Source organism: Leishmania martiniquensis, chromosome 11 (genome assembly GCF_017916325.1).
Source record: "Leishmania martiniquensis isolate LSCM1 chromosome 11, whole genome shotgun sequence".
In the NCBI taxonomy this organism is placed as follows: domain Eukaryota; phylum Euglenozoa; class Kinetoplastea; order Trypanosomatida; family Trypanosomatidae; genus Leishmania; species Leishmania martiniquensis.
In genome coordinates this window covers 115237-129413 of record NC_090146.1, presented here as the reverse complement: position 1 = coordinate 129413, position 14177 = coordinate 115237, and the positions used below count along the sequence as shown (strand labels likewise).

Sequence of the window (14177 nt, the reverse complement as noted above, 5' to 3'; positions counted from 1 at the left end):
CCGGCTTCGAGGCAGCGACCGCGCTCCGATGGCTGAGGCTGCGTTGCTGCACCGCGTGCCCACGGCAACTCCGCATCACGCGACTGGGCGTGTAGCAGGCCGGGCCGAAAGGGGGGCGGAGTGAAGTTCGACTCGTTTGCTCCATACGGCAGTGAGTGAGAGAGTCGACACACGTTGGCGCACATAAAACTTCCTTACAGCCTTCGTTTTGACGTTTGCTGCTCTTAGCGTACACATTACGACTGTCTGCGCATCTGCCCCTCCTTTAAAGGTTCTAGCTCTATGTTGCGCGGTGCGGTTGGCGGCGCCTGCCACCCAGCAGCATACAGAGGTGGAGCGTGCGTTTGTGTGTGTGTGGGGGGGGTAGAGGGGAGGGGAGTCCCGTCATCGAACGGACGCGGGGAGGCCAACAACAGCTGCGCGCCCGACAAAAGGGCGAAAAAAAACAAGAAAAAGAGGGAAGAGAGGGTGTGGTGGGGGCCAACGGGAGGCGAAGACTGCAGTTAGCGGTGGATGCCCTCATCTGCGCCTCGACACAGCAGCCCTACAAGTCCATCTCGCGTGGCACCGGATCGACGAACACCCATCCCGTCTTATCGAGCGGCTTCAACCCCGCCGCTGCCTCTCTCTCTTTGTAGATCTCGCGCATAATTTCGTATAGGGCCTTGGTGTCGAGGGAGCAGTACTCCAGTAATTGGATGCGTAGTGTTTGCCACATGCGGTCCCGCTCGTCCTTCGTCATGGTGGTGCGCACGCTCTCGCACCAGTTGGTCGATGGCGGAGTACCACCACTGAGGCTGAGCTTCGCCCGCTCGAGGTCCTGCACTGTGCCACCGCCTTCCATGTGATGCCAGAGCCGGTACACGCCCATCGCGTTCTCACCCTTCTGCTCGTCCTGGCCCTCTCCGAGTGTGCACTTAGACAAAGAGGCATTCGGCACAGTTGCGGCACTACCGCTACCACTCACGCCAAGCGCACTATCGTTCGCCGGAGTCAGCACGATCGGCGTTGTCTCTGAGCCAAAGACGCCGTACTGGAAGTCGGGGCAGAGCGCCGGCAGCACCTTCTTCAGAGAGTTTGACCCGTGCGCGTTGGGGTGCAGGTAGCCCTTTTTGATGAGGTCCAGTGTGTCGAGGAACCAGAAGCTCTTGATCTCGTCCTTGTACGCCACCTCCAGCTGGCCCAGCTTCTCCAGGCACGCCTTCTCGAAGGACGCAAAGTGCGCAATGAAGCAGCCGTCGTAGGGTTGCAGTGGCTGCTCCAGCGGGTTCGTCTTGGTGATCTTTGGCTTCTTCGGCGCATGGCGCCGTCGTCGGCGTGGCCCCCCCGCCTCTGCCGTCTCCTCCTCCTCCTCCGCAGCGCGCTCGGAAGCGAGGCGCTCCAGCTCACCAGACGCCTCCATGGCCTTTCGCTTCTTCTCGCGCTCCAGACGCACAATCCGGACGAGCTCAGCGATGCAGGCAGGGCGTGGGTCTGTGTTGGGCGAGTATCCCTTGCCGAAGTGCAGGTAGTTGTAGTGCGTCGGCTCCTCCGTCAGAACGTCGTGCTGGAACACGTCCAACGAGAACTGGAACGGCACGGACTGATACGCCACCTCCTTCGCAAAGGGCGGCAGAGCGAACTGCACGGCCTCGAAGTCGATGACGAACAGCGGGTAGCGGATGCGGTCAAAAAAGGCGTCGATCTCCCTCGGGTTCAGTGCGACCTTGCCTTGCCTGAGGGCGCTCGCGTAGCGCACTTGCGAGCTTGTCAACCGCACCCCCCCCTCCCCTGCCTCGTACGCGGCGAGCACGTCGCGCACGGTGCGCTTGCCCTGCGCCCACCACGCCGCCTTGCGGGTGAGGGAGGTGGACGGGAGAGTGAAGAGGTGGTTGTCGCGAGCCACGAGCGCATTGTCCACCTTTCGTGGCAAACACATCCCCTCTGTGAAGAAGGGACACGCGTCACCGCCGCGCAGGCAGTGAGGGCCAACGTACCGCGCGTAGCGCGGGGAATCAGTGTTGTCGGCGCTGCCCACGGTAACATCGCCCGCGTCCTCCTCCGCTTCCTCATCCTCGTCGACCACCGTGGCTTTTCGCCTCCCTCGACCGCCAGCCGCCGCGCCTTTGCCGTTTCGAGCCGCCGCTTTCATGGCCTTCTTTGGCTTCCCGTTGCCCGCGTCGTCGGCGGCGCAGCTGGCACGCACAAAGCCGTCGTCGCCCAGGAGATCCGAAAAGGCTGTCAGGGGGCTGCTTGCCGGGCTCCTGGCCAACGAGGATGCAGCCATCTGCTGTTGATGGCGCTCCACGAGGGGAAGGGTGTGCTGGCGCAGAAGCTCCTCCATGAAGCACTGCTGCGCCTCGAAGAGACGATGATGCGCTTCATCTTTTTGACGCTGACTGCGCGCTGAGCGGGGGTTGTGAAAGCCACCGAGCTCCTGGGCCGCTACCTCAACCTCTGCGGCGTGGCCGGCTAGGGTTGGATCGGAAGCGATGACGCTGCTCAAGTGGCGCAGGTCAAGAGCACCACCAGCGCTGCCGCCGCCTCCAAGACCGTGATGCGAGAAGTAGTGCGCGCCGCCGCCCCCAACGCGAGGGGCGGCGCTGCTGTACTGCCGACTGCGACCCTCCTTGCTGTAGCACTTGCAGTCCTCCGCCATGAGCTCCTCTAGGGAGGCCCGCTGGATGAACTTGACAAGCCGAGGCGGGTCGCAGTCCATCAGCGTGGCCGGGCCGGGGAAGAACTGGCGAATATGTAGCAGTCCGCTACGCTTGAGGTCGATCGGCGCGGCCGCTCGCGCAGAGGATTCCAGCGAGTGGCCGCGCAAGTTCTCGGTCGTGATGTCGCTCAGGTTCACCTGCAAAAATTTCTTTCGAATGTCGATGGGCAGGTGAGGTTGCGTCAACCAGAGCCTGAAGCACAGAGCCGTGAAGTGAAACCGCTGAATCGTGCTGCTGATGCGGCCTGGGGTGCCCATGGGGTCAATGACAGCCTGCGACTCGAGGAAAACCCATTGATTCTCTTTCGGACGATACCGCACCACGGCCGGGCGCGCGCGCAGCTCAACAGTCGCTGACCTGGCGGCAGTGGTGCGGGAGCCGCCCTTGTCAGCTCCCGCTTCGTGGGCGCGGCCAGGGAACTCGACAGCGAAAGCCGGTCTATGGATCGTCAGCGACGGCGCCTGCTCCCCGAGCGACTTGTACAGGCCTTGAAAGTATGCCGTGATGAGCTCTTCCGTGCGCTGCACTGCCTGGTGGAATTCGCTCTCCTTCACGAGTACAGCGCGACTGCCGAACTGGAGACGGTCCCACCGCCGCGCCAGCTCGTTGAAGCCGACACTGTCGTCAAAGTGCATGAGGTCACCGAGGGATGCCTTCGGAATCAGGTCGGGGCGATTCTGAAAGAGGAAGAGCTTCTTGGGGCATACAAGCGAGGCAGCGAAGCTTCGGTACGTGATGATGGAGGGGGAACCAGAGGCTGCAGCCAACTGTGTCTGCCGTGGCCGAGGTGACGCGTGCAACGCCTCGCCGGGAGAGCCGGCTGGCTTGTCCACCTCCTGTATGGTCTCGTCCAAATCTGCAAGAGGCTGCGTGGAGGCGAGAAAATGCTCGACAAGGGCGGTGAAGGTATCTCTCGTTCGCTTCTCCTCCCCGACTGCTGCTGCGGCAGACGCCGCCGACGGCGATGCACCTGTGACTGCCTTTAGTTGCTGCTGCTGCTGCCGTAGTTCCACCTGCTCGGCAGTCAGCTGATCCATCTCCTCCTTCTCGCGCCTTGCCTCATCGAGAATTCTTCGATGCTTTTCGATGAGTGCGAGCGTCCGCGCTTTGCTGCCGCGCTTTGCCGGGGAGTGCGACGACGATGACGACGCCGCTGCTGCTGCCGCCGCCGCCGTGCTCACCATTTTCTTCTTGAACATGATAGCCGTGCGTGCGTGATAAGCAGTCCGATGAAATTAAACGAGACGAAAAAAGAAAAGCACTCTCCGTTGCGCTGCTCCTGCACAGACGAGCGAGGGCGCAGCACTAGGCAAGCAGGCGAAAGGACTTGGGCGCGTTTGTGTAAATGGCACCTGTGAATTCGAGCTGGACACACATGAACGCACAGACAGTGGGGAGAAGCGTGCAGGGGACAGGGGACAGGGGGAGCGTAGATATGGGTGAAGAGCTGCACGGGGCGCGTGAAGCGTGCTCTTCCACCCTCCTCGACTTTTTTCTTAGATTCAAAGTGGTTAGAATCGGATGTTGGATACAGAGGGAGAAGCTGCAATGATATGCAGTAAGGCGGTTTCACGATGACCAATCTGCTTGTGTGTGGCTCTCTCGGGTGAGCAACGGCCAGGGAGAGACAGAGAGGCAAAATGAGGAGGAACAGCAGGGAGGCTGCAGAATGAAATAGGTGTACAGCGTCAGTTCCACCGGCGAGCCTCGCGCTTCCCCTTTCTCTGTAAGTATGATGTATGGTGCCGCTGGGACTGTGCGTTTTTTTTTCGTGCAATATAGTGAAGGCACCGAAGGGGGGGAGAGAGGGGGGGCAAGGCGGGTGCGCGAAATTCGTCCTCTAAGCGACGTCCTCGCTTCGTTTCTTCCCGCTTGGGTGGTGTGCGGCTGTGCGTGTGCGCAATCATTGACGGGACATCGAGAAGAGGACGCAAAAGTTGGCAAATAAGGCGGGGTGGCTGTGGGGTATAACCGCAGCAGCGCCCTCCTGCGCGCAGGCGCAGTTGACTGTGACACTCATGATTAATATGCATACCCCCTCCCTCCCCCTCAAAAAAAAACGCCTGCAGTGGGCTTGCTGGGGGGCATCCTATCGCTGACACTGGGGTGTAGGAATTCGATGGTGGAGTCTCCCGTGGAGTGGGAAGATACCAAGCCAATACACATAGGCGTGTATGTGTGTGTGTGTGTTCAACCGTGGAAAGACGCGACGACACATTGCAGCGCAAGACTGCGCGTCCGTATCCGCCTTCACGGACGACCCTGCCCGCGCAAGTGGCCCCGGACACGAGGGAGGGGGCCTGTCTTCGAGGCCTCAGCGTGAGGACGACAGAGGCCTATGAAAAAACAGAGAGGGGGTGGTGGTGACGCGAAGTGCGAAAAAAGAAAGTCCGCAGACGCCGCTCGCCTTCTCTTCCTCCTTTCTTCTTCCCCCTTCCCCCCGCCCGCGGGACGGGTTGACCGGAGGAGGCGGAGGAGTGTATGCGCGCGTGTGTGTGTGCGTGGGGGGGGTGAGTGGGGGCTGGACGGTATCGCAGCTGCGATCGTCAAGCACAGGTCCAGAATGGACAAACAGTTCTCCTCTTTTTTTTTCCCCAAGGAGGTGTGTGTGGTGGGGAGGGGTACGCTGCCCCCCTCCCCATCTCTCATGAGAGCAGGGGACGACGCACTATCGAAGGCCGCTCCCTATTCATGTGCAATAGCTGCTGTGTTGACGAGAGAGGCGGGCGGGGTGTGCGGACAGAGAGGGCGAGAGGGACGCCAACAACTTTTATACTCGTCTCTCGGCGACTGTCGAGACTGCGGCGCGCTTCATCTCTTTTTTCCACACGTCTCACCTCCTGTGTATCTGCCATGCAACATGAACATCCGAAGTGAAAGGCGATGAGGTGGACGGAGGGGATGGGGTCAGGTGGGAGGGCGAAGCCGGCTTAAGCTTTCGCAACCGCTATAAAGGCCTTGATGCTAGTGTGGTTGTGCAAGATAAGGCAGAGGCGTCGAGTGTGCTGCTCCGCCCGCAACCATTACCACTGCCATGAACACAGGCGCACCCGCTACACGACGGCCCTGAAGCTAGCGAGCATCACAAGCATCATGACCGCCATCACTGTTATCAAAAGCGCGTTGAAACGAAGACGCCGGGGGGCCCCAGTGGTGCCGGCGCCAGAGAAGCAACACGCACACAAGCCGCATGTGCCGGGGAGGTGCAGACGCCGTCGCTGTGCCTCCAGGAGGCGCAGAGACCCGTGCAGGGCAGACGGCAGCAGTGACACGGCCGTGGAGATGAGTGGCGACGTGTCAGCGAGGCTGCGGTCGTTATCGTCGTCCTCCGCATTGTCCCGGTGACCTCCTCCAGCGAATACAACGCTGTCGCCGTCCTCGCGACGCCCGTGAGGACCAGCGACGCCACTGCTACCGCCACCGCGACTGCCACTCCTACTCTGCTGCAGGAGAATGCTAGCCTGACTCGCCATGGAGCTGCGCATTTTGTTCAGCTTCGCCTCTGCGGCTTCTAGAAGGGCAGCCTTGCGCGCCAGCTGCGCCGCCTGCGAATTCAGATCCGCCTCCCTGGCGGCGAGTTGGTCGTGCCACGCCTGAGGCGTACGGACGGCTGCTGCTGCGGCAGGGGCACCGACGACCGCAGATACATGTGCGTCATCCGTCTTCGTTCGTTTCTGCTGGGAGGGATCTGCTGGCGACGTTGCTGCCGCGGCTGAGGGGCAGCTTGAGGCGGTGACGCTGGCGTAGTACTGCATCTTCCACTCCTCCGCCTCGTCCCGGGCCGCCTGAACGGCCCGCTGCAGTTCCATTGTGATCCGCTTGCTGTCCTCTGAGAACATAAGCGAGTGAAACGCCTCCTCGCGCATGGTCGACTCTTCCTCCAGCGTGGCCACTTGCTGCTGGGAGGCGCGAAGTTGCTCTTGCAGGCGCTTGTTTACTACCTGTGCTTTATCCGCCGCGTTAATACGCTCCGCTAGCTCCTGACTGAATGCGGACACCTTCGCTGCGTACCGCTGCTCCAGCGCCTGCTGCTCTGTCTGAGCATGCGAGACACGCTCCATGTACTGGCTGTTCTCTACCTGCACCTGTTTCAGCAATGTGTGCGCCACCTTTAGCTCCTCCTCTCGCAGCTGCAGTTCACGAAGCAGTTGGGCCTTCTCCGCCTCGTACTCCTGCTTGGCGCGGTCCAGCAGGAACTGCGTGCGCTGCTCTTTACTCTGAAGCTCCGCCTTGATGCTCTCCATCTGCTTGGCATGAGCCGCCGCCACGGCCGTCTGCTGGCGCGCAGCGCTGCTTCCATTGGTGTCGAAGGCGTCTGCACTGGTAGATGCTGCGTTTTTGGATGTTGCTCCGATGGCTGCGTCATTGTCTACTTCCGCTACACGCGTTGGCGATGTCGCGCCACCGTCTGGCTGTAGCAGCGCTGCGAGCTCATCATACTGGGTACCAAGTCTGCCCAGTCGCAGCTTCAGCATATCACACTCGTGCTCCGCCTGCGCGCGCTCTGTCTCCTTCGCTGCGGTGCGCGTCTGCAGCTGTACCTTCTCCTTCACCCATTGCTCCTCTCGGCGCTTGTACTCTGTCTCCAGCTCTAGTTGGATCACCTCCCGCAGCTTTGCCCGCGCCGTTTGCAGCTCCGCTTCGTGTGTGGCGGCCATTGTTTTCTTCTCCTCCCGCAGTGCGGCGGCCTGTTGCTTCAGCGCCGCCAGCTCGTCCCGCTGCATCGCCGTGCGCTCCTGAAACTCCTCCGCCAGCTGAACCCGCAGATCGCTGAGGGCGCCCTCCTTCTCTTCTCGAAGAAGACGCAACTCTTCGCGGAGCTTTTTGTTTTTTCGGGCCGCGTCGTTGAGCTGTGTAGCAACTGCCTCTTTCCACTTAGCCATCTTGGCTTCTAGCGCTTGGAGCTGCTCTGCCGGGGTGGGTGCGGCCGCAGCGACAGCGGTAGCGCTCTGCTGTGCTTGCGGCTGCAGCGTCTCCGCCTCCCTGCTCACGGAGAGAGACGAGGGCACCTCGGGTGATGCCACATACCCGGCGAGAGCCGTTAGCCCAGCTTCCGCTATGGTTGGATAAACTTCCATGATTGCACTCCACGAGGAAGCTGCGCGCGCGGGTACAACGGTGACGAGGGCCAGAAGAGGAGAGGAGAGGAGAGGAGAGAGGCAGTTGGGAAGGATGTATGATGCAATGCAAAGGGGAGAGGGGGAAGATGGCGCCGAGGCACAGCCCCCTTCCCCCCTCCCCTCCCACACACCTGTGGCTCTCGCTATTCCCCCTTTACGCAAAATGTTCGCGCCGCTGCACACGCAAGCTGAGTCGAAAGCCTTTCCAACGATACGAGAGAGGCGGCGAAGAGCGGCGTGCGTGTGAGAAAGTGTCTGGACTCGTGTCTTTGCCTGCGCCATCTGCCACTCACTGTCACTGAGAGGATGACAGCCGCGTTCCTCACACCTCATGAGAGGTCCTTTTTTTTCCTTCGCGCAGACTGACCTCCGCGTCTTCGAACCTCTTCTGCGCAAAGGAGTGCACAACCGCATCTCGGTTGCTGCGCGTGTCTTGTCTTCGTAACTGTGAGTGCGCACACGCACGTCAAGGGAGCTCATGGCCACCATCTTGCCCACTTGCAGCGGCCCCACCACCCCCCTTCACTTTTTCCTTTCGCTGCAGCTCACTTCGCGTGCGTTGGCTAAAGAGGGAGAGGGAGGGAGGGGGAGGGGAGGGCGAAGAAATCGAAGTGCTCCAAACAACCCACGCAGGCGCGCATACTGAGAGTGCAGCTATCCGGACACATGAATGTATAGGAATGGTGGTCGGGCCTAAAGGAAAGATGACGGCTGAGGGGAGTGAGTCTGTGGAGAGAGAGAGGGGTGGTGGTGGTGGCGGCTCGAGACGCCGGCAAAGCACTGACATCGTCCACTCTGCCCCCCCTCTCTCTTTGGCTCCCCTCCCTCTCTGGGGAAGACTAAAATCAGAGAACAGAACATCACACCCACGCAGGCATGCGCCTATACACCTCACCTAACAGAGCCCATTGAAAAGAGGTGTGTATCGGTACGGGAGGAACACATGTGACCGAGAAGGAAGTGCAGAGACGACTATGCGACGATTGCCGCGGGGCGAGATGAAAACGCAGAAAGCAGTCGAGAAGAGCGAGCGAGCGGGGTAAAGCGGTGCTTTCTCCCTCGTTAGGGCCTCTTGGCGCGTCACATCGACGCCATAGGCCTTCTCCCATCCGCTGACTCGCTCACCGTGCGGTTGGTCCTCGGCTTGCTTCGCCACCTGGACGGCACTGCGCACGTGTAGCCCCGGTTCCTGTTGCAGGAGCGCCGTCTTCGCGTACCTGCTCTTGAGCTGGAGGATGATGGCCTTGCCGCTCTGCGCCTATTGCTCGCGCTCCTCGGCTGTGAGTTTGCAGCCGCTGTCACCGACACCGCCCTTATCGCTCCCTCCGCTGCGTCTGAGCAGGGTACCCCCAGCGAAGCCGACGCCACCGGCGACGGCACTCCAGAGGCCACTGAGCCGCCCTGCCACGCGTGGCTCCCGCAGTGGAGACAATTCCTCCAACGGCGGCGAGGAGGCTGCGCTCTTGCTGTACTCCACCAGCTCGTTCACCTTCGCCTCGATCGCCTCCAGGCGAGCCTGCAGGTGGGCCTCCTTCGCTGCCGACATGCGAGACTGCTGGTGAAGCTCCACGACAAGCAACGTGCACAGCAGAGTGTATGCTACCAGCTCGATGAGCAGGTCAGCGCCGGCTGCCACGAGCCGATCCTCGGGAAAGGGGGCAAGAAACGTCTGCCGGAACACATCCCAGGCACTGCGAGTCGGGTAGCGGATGAAGACGCGGGCGGCCTCGCCGACAGTCCGCGAAGGATCGAGAAAGACGCTGCTGTCGTATGTGTCCACCACCTTGCCCTGGGGCTGCGGGCCGTAGACGACGCTCTGCAGCAGTGAGCGAGACCGAGGTGTAACGGTTGCCGGCGTAGCAGCTGAATTCGCTGCCGTCGCTGCTGCGCTCGACTCCACGGCATCGATCGCCTGCGCTTTCATCGCAGCGGTGGTGGTCGCTGTGGCTGTGGTGGCGGTGCTAAGGCTGCTACTCGATCCTGCCGCGGTTGCTGCTGCTGCTGCTGCCTCGCAGCCGCTTGCTGTCGCCGATGCCTTGCCCGCCGCACCCATGGCCGCCACCGCTGCATCCTCACGAGGCGCTGATTCGCCAGCCTCGGCAGCTTTCTCCTCTGACGTGCGCTTCGCGGCTTGTTGCTTTCGCTCCTCAGCTCGCGTCCACTCCGATATGACGCCGGAGAGGCCGAGTGAGAAGCGGCCCAGTCCAATGCACACGCAGTACGTCACGCCACGCTTCGTATTCGCGCGTGATACGATCTGCTTCGCGACAGGACGCGACACCTGACGAATGGCCAGGAAGGCGAACTTAAACGCCGGTAGCGCCACCATTCCGCTAACGGCAGCGACGCTCCCAGTCGTGCACACTCGAAGGAGCTTTTAGCACCAGCCGATTGGCCCTAACAGCAAAGAAAAAAAATAGCTATGCGGCGGCGGGCCACGCGTATCTCGCTGCAATTTTGTGGCAGAGGTCGCTCATGAACGCCGGGCGAGTGGGTTCGGTGTATGTGAGGTGTGCTAAGGTTCAAGCAAGAGGGGAGACGAGAGCCAGTGCGGAGGAGTGGGGTCGGGTGGTGGTGGTGGGGGCACAGCAGTACACAGAAGCCGAGTGGGCGCACCATTCACACCGAAAACTGCAAATCGGGGCGGATGCACGCAGACGTGCGTTGGCCATCGACTTTGCTGCTCCCCGCCGAAATTCGTTGCCCACGAGAGAAGCCGCGAGCACGCACGTTGGTGACGTGGAGATTCTTCGAAGGGAACGGGAGGAGTGGAGGCGAGGCCTCGCCTCTCCTCCACGCCTCCCTTCTGCCCTGGATCGCCTAGAGCTCGGCATCTTACGCCCACCTAGCGGAAGGATGACGCGAGCGGATCCTCTACTCGAAGCCATCAGCGCATGCACGAGCGAATCGAGCGCTTCCAGGGGGGTGGGTGGGAGGCAGGGATGTGTGTGAAAGGGAACTCGCACGCATAGACGATGGCACAGAAGAGGGCGGCGCTCCTCCCGCTTCAGTTCTCCAGTTTGGGCAAGGGGAGCTCCGCGTGTTTGACTAAGGCTCGACGTCACAGCAAAGAACGGAAGCATACACCACACCAAAAAAACGGGCCATACGATTTAGCAAAGGTGAGAGAGGAAGTGGCGAGCACAAAAGGGGAAGGGTGGTGGCAGGCAGGCAGGCATTTTATTCTAACTTCCTATATATATATATGTATGTATGTGTAGATGGATGAACGGATACAGCGGTGCGTGTGGGCGCGTGTGCATCGATCTCTCGACCTATACATATTTGCGTACATACGCCGACGTGCATACACGTGGGGAGAGAAGGGAGAGACGAGGGGTGGGTGTGGGTGGGTGGGTGGGGCAGGCAGAGAGGGCATCAGCGGTATACACATATATACATATACATGCGTATGTGTATCTCCCCTCCCAACACAGAAAGCGCCAAGAGAACTCTCCCCCTTCCCCCTCCCTGCCCGCTGTCGACTGCGCGTGTGAGTATTCCCTCTCCTTTGGCCGGGGTGGGGGAGGGGGAGGGGAACGCGCTCGGGATATATTTTTATTCTTAAACTATCGTACTTGGCGTTGTCGGTGCCCCCTCCCCCCCCCACACACCCTCCCGTGTGCACCTCTCTCTTTCTCTGTCGCCATTGCCGCCATTGTTGGCTCCCCCCTCCCCCTCCCGTTCCTCCCCTTCGCTTTCGTTCTAAGAGGTATATTTACCGTTGGCTTTCCCTCTTCCCTTTTCTGTGTGCGTCTCTCGTCACTCTCCCCCCTACGCACTATCCACGAAGAGGCCACCGCTTGACATCGCCCCATTGGGAGGCGCGAGGGGTACACACACACACACACAGATCCACACGTGCATACGGTATGGGGCACCAAGACGTGCGCCCGCATGAAGGCGTAACAGCGCGAGTAAATAAGGAGCAAGTGCAACTCGAGGGGAGGGGAACGAGCGAGGGACCGGACACCAACGCCCTGGCCAAAAAAACATTCACCTCCCCTTGCCCAACTCGACCACCTTACCCTCCTCACCGCAGCCTTCACGTATGACACTGACGCAGAATACCACGGCAGATATCGACAAGACAGGACGTCGTATGCATGTGTGTGTGAGGGAGAGAGTTAAAGAGGGTGGGAAGGAGGCTCCCCCCTCCCCCCTACACAGGCACGCACGCACAAATAGATGTATATACACACACACACGCGCCAGTCGAGCATAACGGAGGGTGGTGGGTGGGTGGGCACACCAACAAATACGCACTGCACCGATGCGATGGATGCCGTTGGGCCATACAGACACAAAGGGAACGAAAAGAAAAAAAAGAAATACACACAGACAGACACACACACAGCACGTCGGACCATCGCGGCGCCGCTCTCTCTCTCTTCTCTCCACTCCCCTTCCCCTTCCTCTACACCTTCGTCAAAGATAGGAGAGGGGAGAGAGCGCGCGGGAAAGGCCCCCCTCCCCCCTGACATCAGCGGAAGAGGAGGAGGGGTGCGAACAAGACAGCGGAGCACAAGCGCAGATGCAAAGGCCTTTGATTCTCTATATACACACAGCCATTATATATATATATATATATGCATGAAGATTGAGGGCGACATGATACGCGGGTGAGCGCGAGAGAGTGAGCTGGGAAAAAAATCGCTGCGACAGAGGGACGATGAGTGGTAGTGTTGTTGGTGGTGAGGCGCATCGCAAGAGGGACGCTTGTGGGGTGTGCGCTTGATTACGCGCATCTGCTCCACCTCGCCACCTCCACACACCTTATGCACGTCGTCAGCGCTTCCCGATCCAAAGCGCCGCCGCCGCCGCCGCCGGCCTTGCGTGCGATTGTGCAGACCGTCTTCTTCGTTACTCGAGCTCTTCCATCGCCGTCCCGTCATCCTGCCCCTCCGGGCGAGAGTCCTCGGTCCAGAGCGCGAGGTTGTCGCGCAGCAGCTGCATGATTAGCGCCGACTCCTTGTGCTGCTCCTCATCCAGCACCTCTGGATCGCTCAGGGCCTCCTCGAAGGCCTGACGAGCGAGCTGGCAGCCCTTGTCGGGGCTCCGCAGAATCTCGTAGTAGAAGACAGAGAAGTTGAGGGCGAGGCCGAGACGGATCGGCGAGGTTGGCTTCAGCGAGGTCATGAACTCGGACGCCTTCTTGTACGCCTCCAGGGCAAGGTTCTTCTGCGTGTCCGAGCTAGACTCGACCTCGGCAAAGTAGCGGTGGTAGTCGCCCTTGAGCTTGTAGTAGTATACGTTGCTCTCGTCGCTGTCAGCGGCCGGGATGAGGTACTTGTCCAGCAGCTCCAGGATGTCTGAGCAAATCTCCGCCAGCTCCTTCTCGACCTGCTGCTGGAAGCCGCTGAAGAGACTCGCCGTCTTGGCCTTGTGGCTGTCCTCCTTGTGCGCCATGGAGCTCATGCTGCGCCAGCACGCGCGACGGGCACTGATAATGTACTTGTAGGCAGCCGAGAGCAGATTCCGCTCCTCACTGGTCAGCTTCGGGTTCATTTTGACAACGCGCTTCATGCAGAATAGGATTTCGTCATGGCGCTCGCACTGCTCCGCGAGCTTTGCCATGTAGACGAGCTCCTCGCGCTTCTCCGGTATTTTGAAGACGGAGGTCATGACGGATGGCGGATGGGGGTGCCTCGGCGTGTGGACAGGGCGAGTAAAGAAACAAGCAGAGGGAAGAATCGTGTGGCCACCTCGACAGTCGCTTGATTCGCTGCTAGAAGCGTCTGGCAGGTGGTGGACGGGTGAATCGGTAAAGAGGAGCCGGGAAGATGGTCGAGGCTGTGGTGGAAAGCGTGAGCGAGAGCAGAGTAGATGGACGCAGCTGTGAATTCTTCGATAAAGCGCGTATGGGCCGCGCGCGCGCGTACGGAAAGGCGGCGTGTGTGCACCGAGGCGAAAGGGAGGGGGTGGGAGAGAGAGCGTGTGAGTGTGTGCGTCAGTGAAGGAGGAGAGGAGAACGGAAAAGGGTCCGCTGTTGACTTGCACACATCACGCCGAGGCCGAGAGAAGTGCATTGAGTGAGAGACGCTGACGGAAATATGCGTCATATGGGGTGGGGGGGAGAGGGTCTCCTCGATGCAATGCACTCCCCCCCGAGTGACGCCCTCAATCAGCTGCCTGAGTGGCATCCGCGTCATCTGCAGGTGCGCACACGGGTGAACAAGATAAGGAGGTGCTTGCGTTTGTGTCTGTGAGGGATGAGGGACGCGTGGGCTGATGGGCAAAAGACCGCGCCTTCAACCCCCCCCTCCCCCCGACAGGCAATTTCTTTACTGAGGAGATGTCTTGCAGTGGCACTGCAGTCGGCAGCAGGTGAACTAAACAAGCAGAACGGTGAAAAGCC

General features: G+C 60.6%; 4 protein-coding genes across 4 annotated transcripts; all 4 read right to left on the bottom strand.

Annotated features, from left to right (window-relative positions):
• Positions 1 to 544: 544 nt before the first annotated feature.
• Positions 545 to 3898, bottom strand: LSCM1_06549 (uncharacterized protein; the record flags this gene model as incomplete). The annotated part of the gene is made up of 1 exon (XM_067323966.1): positions 545 to 3898. The coding sequence occupies one exon, from the start codon at positions 3896 to 3898 to the stop codon at positions 545 to 547; it is 3354 nt and encodes a 1117-aa protein (XP_067180507.1).
• A 1854-nt stretch (positions 3899 to 5752) lies between these two features.
• On the bottom strand, positions 5753 to 7777 carry LSCM1_06548 (uncharacterized protein; the record flags this gene model as incomplete). Its single annotated transcript, XM_067323965.1, has 1 exon — positions 5753 to 7777. One exon carries the CDS (start codon positions 7775 to 7777, stop codon positions 5753 to 5755), a length of 2025 nt encoding a protein of 674 aa, XP_067180506.1.
• Positions 7778 to 9077: 1300 nt separating this feature from the next.
• Positions 9078 to 10148, bottom strand: LSCM1_06547 (uncharacterized protein; the record flags this gene model as incomplete). The annotated part of the gene is made up of 1 exon (XM_067323964.1): positions 9078 to 10148. One exon carries the CDS (start codon positions 10146 to 10148, stop codon positions 9078 to 9080), a length of 1071 nt encoding a protein of 356 aa, XP_067180505.1.
• A 2534-nt stretch (positions 10149 to 12682) lies between these two features.
• LSCM1_06546 (uncharacterized protein) lies at positions 12683 to 13444 on the bottom strand (the record flags this gene model as incomplete). Its single annotated transcript, XM_067323963.1, has 1 exon — positions 12683 to 13444. The coding sequence occupies one exon, from the start codon at positions 13442 to 13444 to the stop codon at positions 12683 to 12685; it is 762 nt and encodes a 253-aa protein (XP_067180504.1).
• Positions 13445 to 14177: the final 733 nt, after the last annotated feature.